Source organism: Muscardinus avellanarius (assembly GCF_963383645.1).
Source record: "Muscardinus avellanarius genome assembly, chromosome: 2".
NCBI classification, from domain to species: domain Eukaryota; kingdom Metazoa; phylum Chordata; class Mammalia; order Rodentia; family Gliridae; genus Muscardinus; species Muscardinus avellanarius.
In genome coordinates this window covers 122,029,800-122,055,317 of record NC_137787.1, presented here as the reverse complement: position 1 = coordinate 122,055,317, position 25,518 = coordinate 122,029,800, and the positions used below count along the sequence as shown (strand labels likewise).

Below are 25,518 nucleotides of genomic sequence, written 5' to 3'. Positions count from 1 at the left end.
TGATTGCTCCGGCCCTCCTGGACCATTTCCTTCAAGTCTCCCTTCTGCCTGGTCATAGATAACCCTGTTGCTGGCTGCCTAGATAAAAGGATTGGATTGGGAAAATCACTTTCAGAGCAAGTGAAACTCGAGAATTTTTGGAAGGGATGGGGTCAGCTTTGGACTAACCCTTCCTATTTTTGACAAGAAGTAGTAGGTAATGTCTGTGAACAGACAGTGTGGTGTTAGGGAAACAATCATTCATAGGTTGAAATAAAAAACAGTTTCAGTTGTTGTGCAGAGCTGGGCTATACAGTCAGTCGTGAAAGGTAACAGACCAATTGAAGTTGAATGCAATGCGATGCTGTTCTACTTAGGATGTGACATGTCCCGGCAAACTCATGAAAAGTTGAAAATATCATAGGCTTAAAATGCATGTAGTTCACTAAGCCTATCGTAGTTTAGCATGTGCACAGAACACTGTGCAGCGTGACTGTTCCCCGATTGTAGAGCTGACAAGGAGCTGCAGTCACTGCTGCCATGCGGGGATGTGAGCGATCAGACACCACCCAGCTCACCTGGGGAAAAGTACACACTCAAAACTGCAGGTACTGTTTCTCCTGATGGTGACTCACTTTTGCTCCATTGCAAACTTGGAAAATCTAAATTGAAGCATTGTCAAGAATTCCTAAGATTTAAAGTCACAGAGCCTCTTTACACTATAGTCCCTTTTAGTATATGACTTTATTGAGGTTGATGGTCCCCAATCCAAAAATCTAGTGTGCTTCAAATGTGTTCTGAGCTCTGATTAAAGGATGCTCAATCAGTAAAGTCTATATAAGTTTTTCAACATCCAAACATCTCTGAAATCTAAAATATTTTTGGCCCAAAGAATTCCAGAAAAGGGACGCACAACCTGTATGTCTCTGCAGTCCTGAGTTCTGCTGAATAACTCCTCTAAAACCACTGTGGAGTTTCCTCCAAAATAAAACTCATAGTCTCCCCAAACCTGCTTGCTTTCCTTCCCATCTGACTTCCCTTTCTTGGCCCCCATCTACAGGGCCAGGGAAGGCAGACTTGGGAGCCTCACTCCCTGGTGAGGCAGCCACTCACAGAGTCCTGGGGATTTCTGCCCCAGGTCTCCTGCTGTGACCCTCACACTGCACGTGGCTGCCTAGCTGTGGCAGTTCCTCTCTCGGGCCTCATGGGTCACTGGAGCCATGTGCCTGCTTGTTCTGATTCCAGGTTCTGCCTTGCTCTGTTTGATAGTCCTAAGAGCATCAGAGAAATGTCAGCCGTAGGTGATTCTGTCCACATTGCTCCTCTGCTTCCAGCCCTTCAGCAAGTCTGTGGGAGATGAGGCTGTTCCTGATGTGGCACATGTGTCCTTAGGACTGGGGCTATCCGTCGTGGGTAACACTAGTCTTCTAGAGTCTGCGAGGAACTGGGACAGGCACCTGCTATTGGGAGCCTCCCAGTTCTCTCCACCGGTGAACCGCCACTTCACTCTAAAACCTGTTCACATATCAATACCAGCTTTATATACATGTTCCTAGGTGTAAACATGATTACTTATTTTTACACTGCTGTCATTTGTTTATATACCTGTCACCTCTGCTAGATCAGGAACTACTTGCTAAGTGCCTATAGTGAGCCATTGATGGGCTGAATTCTGAATGGTTATGCCAGTGTTGACAGTGTTTTATCTATTTATTTGGTACTGGAGATTGAACGCAGGGGCATTCTTACCTCCAAGCTACATCCCCAGTCCTTTTTTATAGTTTTTATTTTGAAACAGGTCTGGCTGGATTGCTGAGGCTCTCACTAAGTTTCTGAGGCTGGCCTTGAACCTGTGATTCTTCTGTCTCAGCCTCCCAAGGACTGGGAATACAAGCATGTGCTACCACTCCTGGTAACTTTTTTTTTTAAATGAAATGAATTCTACAGTGCACAGTGACCTTTTAGAAACAGAGCTAACATATGATCCAAATGACATTTTAGGAATTATCCAGAAGAAGTCAGTAAACCATAGTAAGAATAGGGTTTCCAGGACAAATTGAATGAGAAATCAGATGTAATTATTTTATAAGTAATAAACTTCAAAGATTTAAAACATAGCAGGTTTATCCCTTAATTAGAGTTACTATGCTTCAAAATAGATACAAGTGAAATAAAGTGATCAACAATTCTATACACAGTTGAAAAGAGTGTGCATCTGACTGCAATTACTTGGCTATTTCTCATTAAGATTCTTTGATTATTTCAAAATGGGGATTTCCCAAGCATATACATTTACATCAAGATAATTCAGATTCCCTTTACAATTGCCATATCAAAATCCAGGTGCGGTGTGCATGCCTGTAATCTCGGTACTTGGGAAGCTGAGGAAGGAGGATCACAGGTAAGGCCAGCTTCAGCACTTAGTGAGACCCTCAGAAACATGGGGAGACCCTGGTTAAAAAATTTTTATAAAAGAACTGGGGTTGTAGCTCAGAGGTAAAATGCTCTTGGGCTCAATCCTTAGTATCAAAAAGGAAGAAAGGAAGGGAAGGAACACCACACACACACACACACACACACACACACACACACACACACACACTTCAAAGCATCATGCCTTGCTTAAGGACCTCTTCTGGATGATTCCTTTCATGTCATTTGGATCATATGTCAGCTACTTCTTTAAGGTAAGTGTGCACTATAGAATTCATATCATTTTTTAAAAAGTCTGGTAATGACTGAATTAGGTCACACTATTCTGAAAGTATTATTTCATGAACACATGATTTTGCATAATTAATAGGGAACAGATGTCACAACTCCATTAAGTGTGGACAATGTAGGCAATGATTCTCATTTTGAGCATGGAGAGAAAGTGTGGTGGGTGCATATTACAACCACAGGGAATGCACTGAAAATAATTATCAAGGCAGAACTTGGATGTAATAAGGAGGAAACTGATCAGAAGGCTCATGATAAGGCACCCATCTCCAGCTCTGCTCAGCCCACCTGCACCTGCACCTGCACCTGCACCAGCCCCGGCTGAAGCCCCTACTCAGAGCTTCCTGTTCACATCTACCTCCAACCTTCCCAAGCCCGCTTACTGCCGGGTCATGGTGGCCTGATTCTGGACAACAGCCGCACACTGTCCCTCAGGAGCACATATTTCTTTTCTGGGGCTCTGCTGCTACTCTGAGCTCTTTCTGTGGCCACCGGTGCAGTCTCACTGTAGTTAAACATCTGTCTCTTGCCCCAGAATTTCAGACTATGTCTCTTGCTCAGTGTTCTCCCAAAGAGGACATTATCACGCAGAGCTCCTATTTTCACCTGTGTCCACAGGGCTGGTGGCCTCTGTCACCAGCCTTCTGTCTGCTGGTCTGCATTCTACAAGATCAGGGCACAATCCATTTCACCTTGAAATGTTGATGGCATCTCCCACGATTTGACTAGATGGAGTTAACAAAACAAAGCTGTGATCAACAGTGTTCACATTTTTACGACCATCTACTGCCTCCTAGAGACAGATTACTGATTTTACAACCCCTGTGCTTCAATGTTTCTCTTATCAGTTTCAAATGGAATGTGTTTTTAATTTTATTTTATTTGGTACTGGGATTGAACTCAGAGGTATTCTATCTCTGAGCTACACCTCAAATCCCCTTTAAAATTTTTCATTTGAAAACAGGGTCTTGCTAAATGACTGAGGCTGGCCTCAAATCCGCAATCCCCCTATCAGGATTATGGGTATGCACCACCATGCTCAGATGGAATCTATTTTTTAAATGTCCTTTCAAATATATTAATTGCTTCATATTGACAAGATCCCTGATGCAAATGTTTTTTGTCACTGGAGTTTCTGAATAACTTTTTTCTTCTAAGTGCTAAGTATGCCTTCCTCAGTATAAACTACCTGTCTCTGTCTCTTGGTTTTCATCAATTGAGTCCACTCTTTGGAATTGATTCTGTTTTTCATGAAAAGCACCTGCTTTGTAGTTTCTGTCATGGTAGGATCATGGCTTTTCTTATATGACCAACCTTCAGTTTGCCCAATTACCAAACAAGAAACATGGTCTCCCTTTTCTCTAGCACCCCTCTTCCACCCCAGGCTTGGGGGCTGAGCCTCTGTAGAGCTACCTCCTTTCCCTCCCTCCCTCTCCATCCCTCCCTCCCTTCCTCCTTTCCTTTCTTCCTTTTTGGTACTGAGGGTTGAATCCAGGGCAATTCTGCCTCTAGGCTATACCCTTAGCCCTTTATATTTTTATATTTTTAATTTATTTTTTATTTTAATGTGGAACATATTAAAATGGCATACATTCAGACTGTGCTTGGTGCCCTCTCCCCCAACTCCGCTTACCCTTCTCCCTCTCCCAACAATGAGTGTCCAGGTTAACCATGCTATAGTCATACTTTTATACATATTTGGATGTAGCTCCTCCATTAGTCAACCTTAGCCTTTTTCCTTTTCTATCCTTCCATTCTATCTTTGCTGAGGTTTCCCCTCCATTATCTGGAGTACCTCTGGTATTTCTAATACTCCCCAATTTGGGCATATTAGAGAAAACACATGTCCCTTCTCTTTCTGTGCCTGGCTGATCTCACTTAACATAATGTTCAGCTGCTATGGAGATTGGTGTGGAGATTACTTAGAAAACTGGGAATGGATTCACCATATGATCTGGCTGTACCACTCCTGGGTATTTGTCCAAAGGCATTGAAATCAGAGAACTACAGTAACATATGTATACCCATGTTCAAAGCAGCACAATTCGCAATAGCCAAAATATGGGACCAATGTAGGTCTCCAACAACAGATGAATGGATTGCAAAATTATGGGAAATACTACACACAATGGAATTCTACTCAGCTATAAAAAAGAAGAAAATCATGTCATTTGCAAGAAGATGGAAAGACCTGGAGAACATTATGTTAAGTGAGATTAGCCAGGCACAGAAAGAGAAGGGACATATGTTTTATATTTCCATTTTTATTTATTTATTTTTGGTGGCAATGGGGATGGAACCCAGAGGCTTTCTACCTTTGGGCTATACTCCCAGACCTATTTTTATGTTTTATTAGAAGCAAGGTCTCTCTAAGTTGCTGAGAGCCTCACTAAGTAGCTGAGGCTGGCTTCGAACCTGTGCGATCCTCCTGTCTCAGCCTCTCAAGCGCGGGGATTACAAGCGTGCGCCACCACGCCTGACTTTATGTCTGATATTTATCTATTCTGTTCTCTAGATGTGGTTAATATCTAGTTTCATTTAGCATAGAATTATGGATTGAAGTAACTTTCTACCCAAATATGTTGCCTTGCAATACTTTTTTGAATTCTATGATTTAATTTGAAGTCTATCATTACTTTGAGTCAATGATTAATATAATTTAATTGAATCTGGATTCTATCATTTGAATTTGAAGTCTATGCATAAGAGATCTGACTAAAAGTATAATTCTAGTCTGATTTGCATTCTGAGTTTACATTTGGTAGATATATTAATATTTAAAGATACATGTACCTATATTTTGGTAAAATTAAATCCTCAACTTATTTCTCTTTACATTAATCTGGCATATATAACTGGATATAATCAGAAAAGAGATAACATGGACTTATAAATACATTTATTTTTGTGTGCTTCAAGGTTGTTTACTGGAGAAAAGTTACAGGAGACTGAATCATATCATACAGGGATTTGAAATTTGCCTTAGAAATTAATTCCAAAAATAGCTTGTTAAGTCCACTGGGCAAGCAATCTAGAGGCACATGTCCAGGGGAAGATTGGCAGCTTGGTTTTACTTATATGCCAGGGGAAACTTTTAGATCTTTTCTGACTGGGACATAGTCCTAGATAACAGACTATGTTACCCAATTGACAGAATATCCACAAGTTTTAAGTAAACTTCAAATAGCGCCGGAGCAGAAGGGGGAACTTTGTTTTGTCCAGGTGACCTGGTACTCATCAAATCATCTAACATCTTTATTGCAAAGCCTAGTTCAGGTCTCCACAGCACTAATTTCTGGATTTGCATGGTGCAAAATAAACTAAATACATTCCAGTTTTGTGTGTTTCAGCTTAATTCATCAAAACAGGTTTTAACTTCTCATTTAAGTGCTATTTTTAGGTTTTCATGGTTAACCTGTATTGTGAGTGTTGTCTCATAGGCTTGAAGCCTTCAGATGTCAGATGGTGGTATGAGTGAGCCCAAAGAAAAACAGCCATTTGGACGGCCATAGAGACATACTCACCCATCTGACTCCCTCACCACCAGCCTGCTTGCATGTTATCCTAAAGCCGGGGCCCCCAACTTCGTCCCTGTCCAGTTTGAAGCAGTTTATGACTGATTCGGCATCCTTATTCCTTTGCTAAGGCATACATGCATGTAGGGAAAATGGGGGAAACATGGATGGGGATTGAGCCCATGTTAACTGTTAATAAGAACTGTAAAAGTCAAAATATATTTTCTATAGTTCTCTTTGGCCTGACAAATGTCAGGAAGTTACTAGACAGAGGGAGGAATGTACCAGTATTGGGAATGGCCTAGGAAGATTTGAGAAAGCTCTGATTATTAATAAATAAAAATGGCAGACCTGGAGAAAGACTTGGTTTCGGTCAGGAAGCAAACAGCTATTGAAACTTAAATTAACCTAGCTAAAGGTAATTACAAGTCTGTAGGAGAGGGGAACTGGGACTTCCTCATCCTCATTCTAAAGACAGGTTTACATAATCGGATGATCTAGCTGGGATGGGAGGAGGGAGCCGACCTTCGACCTTCGTGAAAGGAGACACCTGTCAGGGGAGGAACCTTACAGGGACTTTTACTATGTCAGAATTATGTGAACAAGATGGAGGTCATGTGTATAAAAAAATCTTTTCCGTGTTTTGTACTTCGGTGATTTCTTTTGATGTACCCCCTCATGTTACCCCAGGTAACATGAGGCTGTAACTGTCTTCTGTATTTCTATCTTTTTAATAAACTTCTTTAAATCTTCAGCAAGAGTCTGGGCTATTGCATATCTATCCTTAGCTCAGCACAAGAACCTGTGCTTTTATCTTTCTAATTTTTTGTGTTTTTTGGGAAATTATTCCCAGGGGTCTAACAAAGATCCCTGGGGACAGTTTCCCCAGCAGTAACAGTCACAGTCCAAGAACCGTAACATGTATCTGACCCTGAAAATTGTGACTCTTTGGAACTGGTTTGTGAGAGGGAATGGGAAGGGCTAGAAAGTGGCTAGAAAGGCAGATGGTAGAGACTGTGCTCAGGAGATTAGGGAGGACAAAGAGGATTCCATTGAGAAATGGAGCAGAGGCCACATGTGTGACACTTTGGTAAAGAACTTATCTGCATTTTGCCCATGTCCCGAAACTTTATGTGAGGCTGAATTTAAAGGTGATGGGCTAATTAAAATGACAGAGGCTATCTAAAAACAGCAAAAGATCTAAACTGCATTACGGACAACGATGTCTGCATTCAGCAAACTGTACACTGAATTTTGGGAGTGGAAAGTGAAAGGTTTGAGCTGCTGCCCCACAGGGGGCGGGGCCAGAAGCTAGGAGGCGGAGCCCTGTGATTCCCAGAGGAGACCACGCCCCTCGATTGAAGGGAGCCTGTCTGCTACCTCAAGAAGAGAAGCCCGATAGAGACACGCAGACAGAGACTGGAAGGCCCGCTCTCCCCCACTAACCCCCGCGGGCCTGCGGGGGCTGGCGGTGGACTCTCCACGAATAAAGGCATGCATATCATCATATTGGACTCCAGTGTGTATCTGTGCGCTGATGGGACCCGCCGCATCTTTATTTATTAATCAGAAAGTAAAGCAGAGACTTTAAAAAATTTTTTTATTTTTATTTTTTGGTGGTACTGGGGTTCCTGGAAGCCCTTCTACCTCCAGGCTACACTCCCAGCCCTATTTTATATTTTGAAACAGGGTCTCGTAAGCCAGCGCGGCTGGCTTCGAACCTGCGTGATTCTCCTGTCTCCGCCTCCCAAGTGCGGGGATTACAAGTGTGCGCCACCACCCCGGCAAGCAGAGACTTTATAGATTTGCAGTTCGGCTGGAAATGCATGTGTAAAGCATCAGCCCAGAGAGATGATGTCTGGAAGGCAGGAAGATGGCTGACAGTAAGAAGGAGGCAGTGCCATGATGGGGGTGGGGCCAGCAATGGCCATGATGGAGGCGGCAGATGGACTTGGGGCCAGTGGCCGCCTGGATGGAGCAGGCCCAGGGCTGTGATTAAATAGCCCAGTGGCAACGATTAAGGAGGACGTGACCACCTTTTCTTTTGGTGGCCCATCTCGGAGCCCACGTAATGCTGGCTTTGCTAGAAAAGGGGGCCATGGAGGCTTCTTCCCAGATCTCAAGGAAGGCCTGGGAAGCCAGGCAATGTGTGGCAGGGTGGGAATCCCTGCTCAGCCTCCCAGGTTCCGGGACTTCAGCTGTGTGCCACTGGACCTGAAAGTCTCTTTGATTTGATAGCTTGATCTTCTGCCCTCTTCTGATTAACACTACATAGCTATCAGTGTAAACATCTTCCTTACTTTCTCTTGCTCAAGATAACAAAACTGAATGTCTCAGAATCCCAGGGATCAGAGTCAGCTGAGCTATAACAGCTTCTTTCCTTAATAGCTGTGTGATGTTAGATAACTCAGCTGTTGTCTTTAGTGGTCCATTTACTTCTATTAATGTGAGGGATTATATCATGTCCTATTTAAAGTTAATAAAATAATTGAATGAGATAATGCATAGAAAGTGCTTGACACATAAGAAACCATACATTAGATGATTAGCTATTATTACAGCTATTTTAATGCTTAATGTGAACATTTCCAAAAGAAATAGATAAATTACAGATTATGATATAAGCAGCCTTTATGATAAAAATATTTTAGCTTACTTAATAACACAACTAGTAAGATAACGGCATTTCGCCTCAATGCTATACTCGACTGTTCAGGTTCTCAGGTAATAATTAACTCTCATAGGCAGAATGCAGGGTAACATTTTCACACAATCAAACCAAAATGTCTTTTGTTTTCTTTCCCCTTCTAGTTTAGCTTTCTGACCCACATCATTTGCCAACCACTTCCCTTGAGACAATGTTTACAAGTCAACGTCCTGGACAAGCACAGAGGGTGTGTTCACAGTCAGGGTGAGACGCTGGGCTTCCCACGCAGCGGAACTTGATGTGCTTCTGAGCACTGACCCACGCACGCGGGTCCCCTCGTCCCATCTACTGAGAAGTCATTAGAATCCTGTTCTCCCCAGTGATCTTTACCACAAGCACGTGTGCTTGGAAACGGAGGGGTAATGACGATAGAGAAGCCGAGCCAGAGGTTGCAGGGTGACAGCAGGAGGGGGCGGCAGGGGCAGGGATGGGAGCTGGAAGAGCCAGAAGGACAGTGAGCAGCTTCTGCTGTGTAGGGCTTGGGGCCTTACTTATCAGCAGGGCCATCTGGCCGGCACCACAGCACACTGCAGCCTAGTTCCACTGCCCCTCACTTCACTCTCTATCTTCTTTCTTTCCTTTAGCTCATGGATTGCCATTTTCCAGTTGGCTACACCAGACATCATATACGGTTTAAATCAAATTCCTTCAGCTGATGTGTCTCTCACAATAAGCAAGTGAACATGAATATATATATATATATATATATATATATATATATATATATATGTGTGTGTGTAATATAATGTATGAAATATAATGTATGAAATATAATGTACGAAATATAATGTACGAAATATAATGCATGAAATATAATGCACGAAATATAATGTAGGAAATTATATATATATATTTAAATTGGAAAGCGGGACAGGCACAGTGACATGTACCTGTAATCTCAGTACTTCAGTACTTGGAGGGCTGAGACAGGAGGATCACAAGTATGAGCCCATCTTTAGTAGCTTAGTGAGACCCTCAGGAACTTAGTGAGACCCTGTTTCAAAGTGAAGAATGAAAAGGGCTGGTGTTGTAGCTCAGAGGTAGAATGGCTCTGGGTTCAATTCCCAGTAAACAAAAACAAACAAACAAACAAAAAACAACTCCACATTAATCCAAAAGCATTTATAAGTACGATTTGTTTGTTACTCATTTATTTCCCCACATTCATGAATCCATTGACTCCACTTCTGGTAATGCTACTTGGATTTTCTTTTTTGGTGAATCACTCTGCCCTACTTTCAGTATAAATACATTTTTACACACACACACACACACACACACACACACACACACACACACCACACACATTCTCTGAAAATAGAAATTGAAACTCTGAGCTATATCTCTTGGCCCTGTTTTATCTTTTATACTGAAACAGGGTCTCGCTATGTTGCTGAAGGCCTTGCTAAATTGCTGAGGCTGACCTGGAATCTGTGATCCTCCTGTCTCAGCCTCTCAAGCACTGGGATTCCAGGCATGCACCACTGCACCCAGGTCAGTCCATATATTTTGTTCATGTCATCTCAACGCCTTTGTAGGTGGTGGTGGTGGTGGTGGTGGTGGTGGTGGTGGTGGTGGTGGTGGAGAAGTCGTGTGACTTAGGCCTGGCATTAAGAGCATGGCCATTCTTTTGCCCACAGAGATCATTTTAAAATAACTCAATCCCAGCCAGCCAGACTCAGTGGGCGCACTCTGGCTATGGCTACTTCTATTTCAGTGACTGGGGAGATGTATCTTCTTTTCTTCTGTACCTGAACTTGATGCTGTTAGCCTGGGTTTATTAGAGCCAGATATGAGAGGTGGAGAAATATTGAAGTCACTCCTAAATCAGCCCTCAGCTTGTATCCCTGACACCAGTCAATAAACTGCCCTTTTTGTTCAAAACGGGAGAGCTGGTGTTGATAATTTGTAACACAATGTAATTCAAGTTATAGTTAAGCCAGTGCAGTAATCTAAAGAGTGTGCCTATTTATTTATTTGCTTATTTATTTATCTATCTGTACAGGGTGGTGCTGGTGTAGGGATGCACTTAGTTTCAAAGAACGAAAGAATGAGAGCTACAACCTCTCCGTTGGCACATGAATGGGGAGCTGTTATCATGTTCTCTAAGTGTCAGAAGTGGGCTGGAGAAAGAGCCATCAGCGTGGCAAGGGAAGACCTGAGAAAATTTAAAACAGTTATAAAATAAAAAAAATCAAGACTCATCAATGATTTCAGAAACCTCATGGAAAACCCTTGGACTTCGTCACAGATCACATCTCATCACATCTAAGACTGATGATTGGAAGAACATCCATATTTTTATGTCACTAAGAAAATAACTACTTCTACAAGATATAACATAGCCCTTATGATAACATGTATCCCAACTTCAGAGTTATTAAAATGTGAGAAAAATGGAGCCAGGAACAGTGGTGCACTCCTGCAATCCCAATGCTTGGGAGGCTGAGATAGGAAGATAACAGGTTTGAGGCCAGCCTCGGCAATGTAGTGAGACCCTGTTTCAAAATTAAAAAAAGTAAAAAGAGCTGAGGATATAGCTCAGAGTTATACTGCCCCTGGAATCAATCCCAAATACTGCCAATAAATAAATAAGTAAATACAAAATAAAAAATAAGCCAGAAAAATGGGTATCTAAGATTTGGTGAAACAAAAAAAAATAGCGTGAGATAGAATAAGTATCAATAGTAGTTACCTGTCAATCACTCTATTTAGATAACCTTCATCAATGATTATCTCTGTCATATACCTGAGTTGCTTAAACAAAAGCTCATTTTAAAAAATGTTTATTGGAAAGCCAGGTGTGGTGGTGCATGCTTATAATCCCAGTAGTTAGGAGGCTGAGATGGGAGGATCACAGGTTCATGGCCAGCCTCAGCTACTTAGTAAGGCTTTCTGCCACTTAGTGAGACCCTGTTTCAGAACAAAGAATAAAAAATAGGGCTAAGGGTGTAGCTCGAAGGTAAAATGCCCCTGGATTCCATCCCCACTTACACGCACACACACACACACACACACACACACACACACACACTCTCAATGTTTATTGGATAGAGTAGATGACAAATTTAGTTTTATTTAAGGCAGAAATGTGATATCCTTTTGGGGGAACTGTCTGGCAATATCCACTATTGTACCTAGAGGTATATTAATGGAACTCTTGACCCCAAGGATGCTGGGTCCTGTGTAATATAGTCGGCACTATGTCAAGGCCACCAGGACCTTACTGGGCTCCTGCTGATGCTTGTGACCCAGTTTGCTCACAGTGGTGCTGAGGGACCACCAGGAGCAAGACAGAGGCCTCTGAGTGAGTTTTTAGAATTTCTATTTTAGTTGAAGGGAAAGAGTCAACACATAAAAGTCTTCACATTTAAATATGAAAGAAGATAATGTCTCATAACAAAAGTTTCTTGTTAGAATAAGTAAGGTGGTTAGGGGAATATTTTAAGTACAAAAGTCAAAGAAGGCTCTTCTGGGGCAACATATGAACCAACACTGCTTGAATCAGAAAGAAGTGTGACCAAAGAGCAGGACTGACTCCCAACTCCACACCATAATGAGGGACTGGAATCATTGCTCCGTCCTGACAAGAGAGGAAAAGCCAAACAGAGGAACCAGCAGCTCTTCTTGGTTTTACAAGAGGAACCAGGTCACGCTGTAAAGTCCCACCCCCCAAATCGGAGAGACAGGCAAACACAGATTATCAGTCGGAGCTCAATGAGCAGAATCCACTGCAGGAAGCAGCCCTGAGAGCGGCACCAGAGCTGTGCTGACCACCTGCTGCAGGCTCGGAGCAGAGAACCTTCAGTCAAAACCCAGGGGATGGGGTTCGAGTGTAGAGCCCCACAGTTTTGTGGCTTCTGTATCCTGGAGCTTAGCTAGAATCTCACAGTGAATATTGGAGAACAGTCAATGGGAGGAGGAAAAGCAGCCACTCAGAATCAAGCTAGAGCCTTCTGTTCTAAGGGCCTGGGTTCAGGAGAAACTGCTTAACCAGACCTGAACCTGTGGGTAGGACCAGTGCCCACCTGGCCACGGGAAGGGGAAGTGCCCAACTCAGTCCACTCCACCATCCTGTTCCACCTCACATGGGCAGGGACTGAGAAATACTTGTAAAGTTCACATGCCAGAAATACAAGTTTCAGCAACCAACTGAGGCCTAATCATAGAATCCTGGACTCTTACCTTCGCATTATTAAAGACCTGTTTTACAACAGTTCTGTTTTACACAGTACATCACATCCAGTTATCAAGAAAAATCACATGGCGTACTGGAAGGCAACAAACACAGCTTGAAAAGACAGAGCAAGCATTATAACCAGATATGCAGAGATGCTAATGCTGGAATTATCACACCAAGAATTTAAAACAACTGTGATTAACATTCAAAGGCCCATAGTGAATAAAATAGAATCCAAGAGCAGATGGGCAGTGTAAGGAGAGAGATGAAAATTAATGAAAGAAGCAAAGAGAACAGAGACTTTAACAGATGCTTCAAAAAAGTAAGACGTACAGAAAGCAACACGCATATGAAAGGATGCTTCTATCATATTTTATGAGTGAAATGCAAATTAGAACAACAATGAGATACCACTACGTATCTGTTACAGCAGCCAAACCCTGAATGCTGACAGCATCAAGAACCAGCAAGGACAGAGAGGGACAGCGACTCATTCATTGCTGGTGGGAATGCAAAATGGTACAGGCACTTTTGGACAACACTTTAGCAGTTTCTTACAAAACATTCTCTTATACCACATGACCCAGCAATCATTCTCCTTAGTATTTACCCAAAGAAGTTGAAAACTTGTGTTCAAACAAAAACCTACACATGAGTATTTACTGTAGCTTTTTCATAATTGCCCAAACTTGGAAACAATCAAGACATTCTTCTATTGGTGAATGGATAATCAAACTGTGGTATATCCAGATAGTGGAATATTATTCAGTGCTAAAAAGAAATGAGCTATCAGGTTACAAAAACACATAGAGAAATTTTAAGTGCATACTACTAAATGAACAAAGCCAATTTGAAAAGGCTACATACTGGATAGAACTATATGATATTCGGGAAAAGGCAAAACTATGGAGACAGTAAAAATATCCCTGGTTTCCAGGTGACGGGGGGAATGAAGGGATTTTTTTTAGGGCAGTTTGACTGTTCCCCACAACATTATAATGAAGAATATATGTCATTTTATTTTTGTCCAAACTTCCAGAATGTAAAATAGCAAGAAGGAACCCTAATGTACGCTATGGATTCTGGGCGACAGTGTGACAATCTAGGTCCACTGATTATTAATGAATGTGATATTCTGGTGTGGATGTTGATAATAGGAAGGCCTGCATCAAGGAAGGGGGAGTATGGTAAGTCTCTGCACCTTCTGGTTAACTTTGCTGTGAACCTAAAACTGTCCTAAAAATAAAGTCGAAAAAAAGGGGGAAGGCAAAGTGAGATGCATCGGGGGATGCAGTTCTGAGGCACGAATGATCTTATGTTTAAGAAATATATATAAAAATGACCAGTGTTTGGAGCCTGGTGAGGGAGGATGGCAGATAAGATCAGAGGCTTTGACATGGAGGCCAGTGGCTCCCCCTGGTGGGTGTGCATGGAATCACCCCAGGAGACGCATCACATACCCCTGTCTTAGATGCAAACTAGAAATTCAGTTATTTGGTAATGATGTGATCCCAGATAGCAGTATTTTTTAAAGTTTCATGGATTGTTTCAAGGGGCATCTGGGGTTTACAACCAGTGCTGCAAACCTGTAGCTTGTTAGAAAAGGATATGACTTTATTTCAAATGCTAGATAAAGTTATATACCAAAATGGACCAATATTATCAGCAATAAAGGAAAGAATTCCTGTTGCTCCACATCCTTTCTCTTAGTAAGATATGTTTAAAGTGACTCCAGGTCTTTGTGGTTTGGTTGCAGTAATTGTTTGGATTTAGAATGCCCCCCCCCCAGCCCTCATGAAAACAAGGAAGCAATGATGGGAGTAGTGCTTGTTTGCTAAGGAGGAGTCCTTGGGGTGTGGCTGTGGGGGGCCTCCCTCCCCCCTGATCACTCTCTGCTCCCAGCCTCTGTGGTGTGAGGAGCAGAGCCCTCATGCTTTTCCTCTCTCTGGTTTTTCTGCCTCCATGCTCTAACTCTGCAGACCTGGCCTCACATAACCAAACTTGAAAATCTCTGAAAATTGTAAGAACTATATTTTTCTTCCTCTAACTTGTGTGGTCAGTTTTTTTGAATTATGGAAGTGAAGATGTTGATTGTAACAGAAATTAGTACTGGGGGGTGAGGTTTCTGCTATTTTTAAGTCTGACCATGTGGATTGTGAGTCTTTGGAACTGGTTTGTGAGAGGAAGTGGAAGGGATAAAATGTGGCTAGAAAAGAGACAGTAGAGACTGTGCTCAGGAGATTTCGGAGGTCAAAGGGGACTCTGTGGGAAAATGTTGTAGAGGTCACATGTGTTATATGCTGGCAAAGAGCTTATCAACATTTTTCCCATGTCCTGAAACTTAGCATGAGGCTGAATTTAAAGATAATGAGCTCATTAAGTGGTGTAGAAACTCTCAGAACAGCAGAGTATACAAATTGCACCATGATATTGATGTTTGCATTCAGCAAATTGTACACTAAATTTCAGGAGAGGAAATTAAAGCAGAGAGACTTTGTAGATTTATAGTTTGGCCAGAAAGGCATCTGTAAAGCTAGGGTCTCAATAGATGGTGTTCTGGAAGAAAGTAAGGTAAATAAAAGGAAGGAAGAAGCAGTGGCCACTATGGAAGTGGAGCCAGCAATAGCCTAGATAGAGGTGGGGCCAGTGGTGGCCTGGATGGGTTTGGGCCCTATGGCCATGATTGAAAATGGCCCAGTGGCAGTGATTAAAGAGGGCATGACTACCTTTCCAGCTGGCAAGATTGCTTGACTTGCTGGAAAATAAAAGAGGTCATGGAAGCTTCCCAGATTTCAAAGGAAGGCCTGGGAAGCCAGGCAATGCATGGTAGGGTCAGAATTCCTGCAAGCAGGCCCAAATGGGGAAATCTGTGAAGCTGTGAGGGTGAAGCCAATGTCTAAAGAGCCCTCCAAGATTTAGAGATGCCAGAAGTGCTAAATGACCACAAGGAAAGCCTACAGGCTGCAAGCCATAGAGACAGGCTGGACGAACAAGTATACTGCCCATTGGAATCAACTAGGCCATAGGGGCAGGGCTGCCAAGGCTCCTTGGAGACTGCATCTCACCACATGTGTCCTGGATGCCAGAGGTGGAGCCACAGGATTAAAAGTTGCTCTGCTAAATTTTAATACTGGTTTTGGTCTCATAATTTCCTTTTATGGCTCTATTGTTCCCTTTTGAAATGCAAATGTTTACTTTGTGCCATTATACATTGGATGTATATAACTTGCTTTTAATTTTTACAAAGGCTCATAGTCAAGAGTTTTGCTTGAATCTCAGAGATTTTTGACTTTGGGACTTTGGAGTGATGTTAAAACTCATAAGATTATGGAACTCATTGGAGATGGACTAACACATTTTGCATTTTGAGCTGGCTGTGAGGTCTTGGGGATCAGGGGCAAAGCTAAGGAGTCCCCGGTGGTGTGGCCTTGGGGACTATACAAGATCCCTCCTCTCCTTGTTGTCTCTCAGCCTCCATAATTTGGGAGTGGAGGCTTGCTCTCCTCCTCTTTCTGCTTTCTGCTGCCATGCTCTGAGCTCTGCACATCTGGTTTGACATGTACTGAACCTCTAAATCTCTAACACTCTGAGTAAAAAATTTTTCTTCCTCTAAGTTGTGTGGTTAGTCATCTTGGAATACAGCAGTGAGAATGTTTACATAGACAATAGCTCATTTCTTTCTTTTTTTTTTTTTGTGGGTCTGGGGCTGGAACCCAGAGGCATTTGACCTCCAAGCTATACCCTCTGCCAAATTTTTTATTCTTTATTTTGAAACAGGGTCTCACTGAGTTGCGGAGGGCCTCACTAAGTAGCTGAGGCTGTCTGTGAACCGCCATCCTCAGATCTCGGTCTCCCAAATGCTGGGATTACAAGCGTGCGCCACCACACCCAGCTAGCTCATTTCTTCTTAATGCTAAATAACATTCCACTGTCTGCATGTTCATCTTTTCTAATGACTCCATTAACTGAGTTGTGACTTTTTGTCTGTCTGTCTGTTTGTCTGTCTGTCCACCTCTAAAGTGAAAGCAAAGTCACAAACTTGTACCAACCAAACTCCCTGTCATTGTGCATGTGGGCTTGTCCAAATCTGCAACAAATATTTAATGCTAGAATATATCCCAAACCATAAAATTTATAGCAAAAATGTCCTAAGACCCACAAAATTCCTTGGAACCCAGTAGAAAAGAAAAGCAACAAATGATCAAACAACAACAACAACAACAACAACAACAACAACAACAAGAACAGCACAACAAAAGCAACAACAAAAGCACTTCTAGGGATAGCTTCACATCTGGTGCATTGAATCTCACTACATAAGAATACATCTCAGTGTAAAGAGGTTACCAAAATAGAATAATGTAATTAGCAATCCAAAACCAAATGGAAGGCAGAAATAAGAAGGTTCAATATCTATGTGAGAATTAGAGAAAAGAGGACAGGGAGAAGGGAGAGGTAATACTTAAAAAAAACCCAAACAGCTGTCTCTCCTAGCTTAGTAGTTAAAAATTTCAACTAGAAAATGCACATGAATCCTACTATAGTTTGGATCTGAATGTTTCCAAAGGCCTGTGTATTAAAGGCTTGATAGTCACCTTTGTGAGGTAGAACCATTAAGAGGTGCAGTCTTAGGTGCCTGAGGATGTGACCTTGGAGGAAGGTGTGCCACACTGGTCTCTTGCTCTCTCTCTGCTTCCTGTGCTCTACCAAGTGTTCCCACCATGCGTTTCTGCCTTGTGGAACCAAGTGAACATGGACTGACACCTCCCAAACTGTGAACCAGAATGAACTTTTTCTGTATGTAAGATGATAATTTCAAGTATTCTGTGACAGTAACAGAAAGCTGACTAACATAAAGCCCTAATGGAATGTTATTTCCCAAGGAAACACACTACTGAACAGTTCCCTGGACTTGAGGTAGGCCAATGGTTAAATGAAAGAGCTAGAATACTTAACTATTTAAGTGGGTCAATCATGCCAGAAGTTCACTCCCCACTTATCTATAACTCAATGTTTGAAAACCAGAGAAGAAAAAAATGAAGCAATAAAATATATCACATCCTTAACACACTAAATTCTTTCATAAAAGGAAATGCATTATTTCATTATGCTTAACACATTTAAAGACTTGTTAATAGAATACAGTGTTAATAAACTATTGACTATTATCAACATCCTGTATTTACCAAGTTAAGTATAAAGTCAAAGGAAAATATTTAATTAGAGGAAGATGATGCAGAAGGAACTTTCTACAGCATTTCCAGAAGTCTTTGAGGTGGTAAGGGCACTCAGTTGTTGCCCTGTTCACATGTTAACTCATTTAACTTTAAATGTCATCATCTTCTTTTCTCTTGATTCAAATGAATTGCTATTCCCAGTCGTCATGACCAGTCATTTGGGAAAGTCTGTATTCATTTGGAGAGTTAATTTTTTCTTGGGCCTTGTGCCATAGAGGGGAAGGGTGAGTTTGTATGTCAGCTGGCGGCTTAGCCGTCTTAACAAACACCTTGTCTGAGTTCAGACTCCTTTCATATGGTTTCTAATCCTGGGGTGTGTGAAGGTAGGATGGAATGAAATACCTAAAGCAAGAACACTTTTCAAAGAAGGTGCTAGAACACAGAGGTAAACCTGTAAAGGTGTCAAGTGTGTGAGAGGCAAACCACCTGGAGCATTGTTTGCTGGGATTTATATCAAATCATTTTGGATTAAGAGGGTTTATAAACAAACTGGGTCAAGAGTCTTCAAAGAGAAGGATATAAAGGAAGAAACTGAAGTGTAGTGACTAAGACAGTCACTGGATAGGAGAGTTCGGCTCAGTAGGAGAAGAAGGAAAACAACCCTGAAAAAGTTCTTTCTGTGTAAGGGGGAACTACGACACCCATACCTCCTATCAAGCCTTCAAAGTACAAAATAGCCTTAACTGTAGCACACCACAGAATTTCATGCAAATAATTCTATAATTTCTGTACATATTCTTTATAAAAAACTTTTTTAAAGCATTAAACTTTCTTTAAAAAAAATCTAGTAGCTAGATAGGCCTTTGCCTTCAATTCAGTATAATTTTAGCTTATTTAAAATTTTTCCTTTTTCTCACTAAGGCACTTATTATTACATTTTTTATTTTTGGAGAAAAGTGTTTAATTACAAATATTGAATGAAGTCTCCTGTTTAGAACTAGCAAGCATATTTTTCTGAATTACTACCTGGCTCATGTTTCCACTTTCATGGTTTGCACTCATGTTGTCATCCATGTAGTTATGCTTTAATACGACGGAATGACTCAAGGTTTTGGACATGCCAGTCATGCCTGTTGACATGCCAGAGTTTTAATTGAGGTGATCTCAATGAAACTGTACTCATGAGTACAGAACTCAGCCTGCTCTGGGAACTAAGTCCAAGTTAGATATTAAAGTAATGGAAATTTGACTCAAATGTGGTATTAGGTCCAGATATTTTTTCTGGATAGCAGATCTAAAATTATTACCATATTTTCAACGGGGCCCATACCTTAAAATAATTAGGAAACATTAATTTACTCTCTCTTTAGTTTTCTTGCTGTCTCTTATGGCAGTAGAAATATATCTCTCAAGAAACCCCAGTGGGGCAAATGGAGAGGGTCTAGGGGAGAGAGACTTGATGAAGGAAATACTTCCCATGATGCTACGGGATGGGCTATGGGGAAAAGATGACCAAGTGCTGTGTGTTTGTATGTGTGCCCCTATCATGTTGGACAATGTGTGATCACAATGATATATTATAAAAAAAGAAGGAAAAAATCAAGCAGGGCGTGGTGGTACATGCCTGTAATCCCAGTATTTGGGAGATTAGATTGAGACAGGAGGCTCACATTTTTGAGGCCAGCTTCAGCAACTTAGTGAGACCCTTGACAACTTAAGCAAGAGCCTGTTTCCAATGCCCCTGGGTTTAATCCCCAATAACACAAAACAAAACAATAACAAACAAACATTTCCCTCATATGTAACAAAGTGACATGATAAAAATACAAGTTGTGATGTAGTCACTTCATTTCCTTATCTAAAAGATGTTGTTTTCAGAACTGTATATGCAAATATACTCCAAATGGGGGATATCTGTACAGAAACCAGTAGTTATGACTGTCAACTCATAACCAGTTACATTTATTTCACATAAATATAACTTCAGAAAGACTGAAGAAGATGGGCATTTTTTAAATTACAAAGTATCAGTACTTAAGTCTGTGGGTCATTAAATATTTGGGTTATTATATCACTATAATCATGTCCATATAAATTGGTTTCTAACAATACAATTTGAGAGAAAGAAATAAAACTATCTTTATTATTTTTGCTCAATTATAACCCAGTTTATAGATATGTACCTACTTTACCACAGTACAGCAGGATCTCTTGTAGAACTGTCTTAAATAGTTAAACATCTAAATGAGAATCTGATAAATAAAAAATAATCTCCAAGATAACAAAATGAGGCTGATTAAAATGCAACAGTGTGTGGGCATATAGGTGTAAAATTAATAACAAAATGCTTCTTTAAAGATGGAATGAGTATTATTGGCCTCATTTTCTCTGAAAAATATTTTAAGAGTTTCAGAAAAGCAAATTATTTGTTAAATATTAAGGTTTACTCAGTTGTTTTATAGTCTATTATGCAGTTCTAATTAATTTTATTAAGTGGATTATTCATCACTCTTCTTGTTGAGATTAAAGACATTGATATCATAGGTTATATTGTTAAACAGGACACCATCTCCACATACATAAGCCCGGCATAAGCATGGCACACACATTCATGGTTCTACCTAACACCCATCAAATATTGTGTCTAATGTCTGATTCAGCAAAACAAAAGCAAAAGTAAACAAACTCGCATTAAAGGTGAAAAGCGCACTGGATTTGAGGACCGCGAAACGCTTGCACATGGGAGGGCTTGGTAACTGTGTGCTCTGTGGCAGTCTCATAGAGGTGGGGAGACGCCTCTTTGCTAGTCCTGTAGGAAGCACACTGGTAGCACAGAGAGTTGCCATATCAGGCACTGAAACTGTTACTAAAATATCTCGCCTCCATATCCAAGATTGCAGGTTAACTATTGTTTTTTCAATCATGTTTTGCCAAATTTTTGAATAGTTTTCTTATAATCTGCTTATATTAAAGGTATTTAAGTGAACACAATTTTCTGTTGCTTTACAAACAGATTTTTCTGCTTTAAGCAGCACTAGGGAACATTAGTATAAGAATGGCGTGTGTATAGACAAGTGGCACTATAAAGTCGGTTTCTACATTATCACGATGAGTGGCTGTTTCACACGTAAGCCGACTGCAATAATGTTTATAGATCTTGAGATACACAGTAGTGACTAAAACTTCAGCAACTTCCTAACTCTGATATTAACAGGATGCACATATATGAGTACCAACTAGTTCTACCTGGGCTTGGGGTGGGGCGTACGGAGCCTAAGCAGGACGAGGTGGTCAAGTCAGAATTCCACAGAAGATGACACCGCCGCCTGTGCTTCTGGGGCTCTCTGGCTTCTTTTTCAGATGCCAGAAGGAATCTTTCGGAATTTGCACTGGGCACAGGCACTGCCCCATCGAGGTTTTGTTCCTGCTGCCCGGCAATCCAGGGCAAGGTGTTTGGCAAAATTAATTTACAGAGAACAAATTCACTCTCTTACATCACACGAGCGCGCGCGCACACACACACTCACACACTCACACACACACACACTCACGAAGATATTTAAGTCTTACTTCAGAATTTCAGCGTGCACATCAGTTAGCACTCTTTCGGGCAAAGAAAGGCCAGCTGTCTAAACTGCATGACACAACTGTCCCGGGGGCCCCAGGGACTGGCCGAGGAGGACACCACATTCCGGGGGTGGGGGGGAGGATGAGGATGAGGATGAGGAGGATGAAGATGAGGAGGATGAAGATGAGGATGATGAGGAGGAGGAAGATGAGGAGGAGGGGCTGCTTCTCGGGGGGGTGGCAGCGGTGGAGTTGGAGTTGGTGGGGTCTTGGGGGAAGAGGCAGGGGCTGGGGAACCTCACAGTGAAGGCTGGAGGAGGGTAATGCTCGGGGACTGTGGGGACCAGAACGTGGATAGTGACTGGTGACTATTCCTTTCACCTGTGGGACCTTTGGGGAGCTCGGAGCGCGGACAGCCGCCGCATTTCCCTTCATTCCAGGTGGGATGCGCCCTCTTGGCTTCCTCCTCTGCCTTCAGTGTCCGTGGCCACAGCTCTGCTCCAAGGCGGGGAAGCAGCTCCCGAAAGCCACGGACTCGGGGCGCGAAGGGAGGCGACGATCAGGGACCCAGGGCATCTCTCCCGGACCCCTGCGCCCCCGCCGCGGCGTCCGCAGGCCAGGTGAGCCTGCGCCCCCCCCCCCCATCGCACCCGCGCCCAGGGCTGCGCTCGGATGCATCGCGCAGCAGGTGGGACCTGCCGAGCCCCTCCTCTGCCCCCAAGTCCCAGCACCGCTCACCCTACAGACGATCCCTGTGCCCCCTCCTCCGCTCCCAAGTTCCAGCACCGCACACCCCTACAGACTGTCCCAGTCCCCTCCCCAAACCCCAAGTCCCAACACCGCGCACCCTACAGACGATCCCAGGCCCCCTCCCCAGCTCCCAAGTCCCAGCACCGCGCACCCCTCCCGACGGCCCCCAACGAGCCCGGCTAAGCTACCAGCGTCTCCGCGTCCCTCCAGCAGCAGGACCTCCACACGGTGTCCCTCCACGCCCATCACCTCGCGGCCCTTCCTATACCTGGTGTCCCCTCCTAATGCCCCTTCCGGGACTGCCCGCCCCTCCAGAACTCCAAACTTCCCTCCACGTCTAGCCTGCGCGGCTCACCTCCATTCCCACACGAGGCCCCGCGGGAAGCACCCCTCCAAAGACCTCTCCCACCCCGCCCCCGACCTCCCACCCTCTGCAAGTCCCTGGCGGTCTCACCCACCCGGCAGGGCCACTTTTCCAAGATGCCTGTCCGACCCGGGTTCTTAATGGTCGTTGGAGCCTCTCATCCATCCGTCCGTCTGTCCATCCCTTTGGTCCACCTGTCTGCCTCTGCCTAACACATCTTGGGGTTTGGAGTAAGGATGCAGAGTCCCGCCCCTACTCCCATCTTCCCACCTCTGCCCTAGTCCGGTCTGCCTTTAGAACCCGAAGAGTCTGTGCCTTCATATTCTAGGGCACTTTAGGGAGATCTAGGCGAGGATCTGGAGTTTTTCCACCCAAATGGTCTCTGACCAGAAAACACCGGGCGCCAGACGTCGGCAAAGCACCTGCAAAGCACGGCCCCCGTCCCGCCACCAGGGGGCACCACCCCCGCGTCCAGCTGCAGCTCGCTGAGCAGGAATCCCTGTCTTAGATTTTCTAACTTGAGTGGAAATAGCGCGTGCTGACCCATTGGTTTTAGGAAGCCACTTAACTGTGATTTTCTCCAGGCGCGGAGAGAGTCCCTCAGGGTGGTTTTATAGCATACAGTACCAAAGTGAGGGCTTACGTGTTTGACATTTATTTCCTCGCTGATTTATATTCAGGTGCCGAAGAGAGTGACTCGCTTTTCTCAGCATCGCGTCAGTAGTGCGGGTACTAGAAGACATTTGATGAATGTGCTAAGAAGGCAAATTATTAAAGCCTTTCCGGAAAGGATCACACTAGTGTATCTTGTGCTTTTTAAAATACAGAAGTGCTACCATATTTGGAACTAAATGGAAACAAAGCAACTGTGGGTACTTAAAAATGCTTCTCACACAACAATGGGACATTGTAAAACAGAAATGTTTATAACTTTTTACTTTACACTTTTCTCCATTAAAAAAAAAATATATATATATATATATATATATATATATATATATATATCTTTTTTTTTTATTTTGCGTTACTGGGGATGGAACCCAGGGACATTGTACCTCCAAGCTATAACCCCAGCCCTATTATTTATTTATTTATTTATTTATTTATTTATTTATTTATTGGTAGTACTGGGGTTCCTGAAAGCCCTTCTACCTCCGGGCTACACTCCCAGACCTATTTTTACATTTTTTTAAAAATTTGGAAACAGGGTCTCCTAAGCCAGCGCGCGGCTGGTTTCGAACCTGCGCGATCCTCCTGTCTCTGCCTCCCAAGCGCGGGGATTACAAGCCTGCGCCACCATGCCCGGCCTTCTTTTTATTTTTGAAAATTTTTATTTTTATTTTATTTTATTCTGAGTTGCAAAGGGCCTTGCTTAGTAGCTGAGGCTGGTTGCGAACAACGATCCTCAGGTCTCAGCTTCCCGAATGCTGGGATTACAAGCATGCGCCACCACACTACACTCCCAGACCTATTTTTATACTTTTTATTTGGAACCGGTCTCTTAAACCAGCATGGCTGGCTTCGAACCTATGCGATCCTCCTGTCTCCACCTCCCAAGCTCAGGGATTACAAGCGTGCGCCACCATGCCTGGCTAAAAATAATTCTTATTGGTGTGTTATCATTGTACATGACAGTGAGATTCAGGTGTTGTATTTGCCTATCATGTGGCATTCATTATCTGGGCTATTTCCTTGCTTTACCTCCTCTTTCTTGTTTTTTCCCTTCTTTTCTTTTCTGTGCTATACCCCTACTCTCTTTCTTTCTTTCTTCTTTCTTGTACTGGGGATGGAACCCAGGGGCACTGTACCTCTGAGCTACACCTCCAGCTCTGTTTTTTAGTCTTTTTATTACTTTTATTACTTTTATTTATTTATTTATTTTTGCAGTACTGGGGATGGAACCCGAGGGCATTGTACCTCTGAGCTACATCCCGAGTCCTATTATTATTATTTATTTTGAAACAGGGTCTCACTGAGTAGTGAAGGGCCTCGCTAAGTAGCGGAGGCTATTCTCAAGCCGCGATCCTCCAGTCTCAGCTTCCCGAATGCGGGGATTACAGCGTGCGCCCCACGCCGGCCTTGCCTCCTTTTCCCCTGCGTTTCCCTCTTTCCAGTCACCTGCCACCACTCTACTCTCTCCACACTGGCTTCCGCCTGTGAGGGAAGATCTAGGACCCTGGATTTTCTGAGTCAGCATGACGTTCTCTAGTTCCATCCATGTTCCTGCAAGTGACATAATTTTGTTCTTCTTTATGGCTGAATAAAACACCATTGTGTGTATAAACCACATTCTGAATTTTTTTGGAAAGATACCAAGGAGTGGTATAGCTGGGTTATATGATGGCTCCAGATTTCCATAGTGGTTGTACTAATTTACAAACATCTTTGCCAGCATTTATTGTTTATATTCTTTATGATTATCATTCTAATTGGAGACAGAATCTCAGTATACTTTCAATTTGCATTTCTCTGATTCTAAGGATACTGAACATTTTTTTAATATATTTGTTGGCTATTTTATTTCTTCTTTTGAGAAGTGTCTGTTTGGTTCAATTGAC

General features: G+C 42.7%; 1 protein-coding gene across 1 annotated transcript in view; it reads right to left on the bottom strand.

Moving 5' to 3' along the window:
- Positions 1-22,281, bottom strand: part of SGCG (sarcoglycan gamma) — a gene marked incomplete at both ends in the record, with an annotated part of 76,409 nt that extends 54,128 nt beyond the window's left edge. Inside the window, one exon of the mRNA XM_080689422.1 lies at positions 22,228-22,281. Coding sequence (XP_080545548.1) covers positions 22,228-22,281 — 54 coding nt within the window. The remainder of the gene's footprint in view (positions 1-22,227) is intronic.
- Between the last annotated feature and the right edge of the window lie 3,237 nt (positions 22,282-25,518).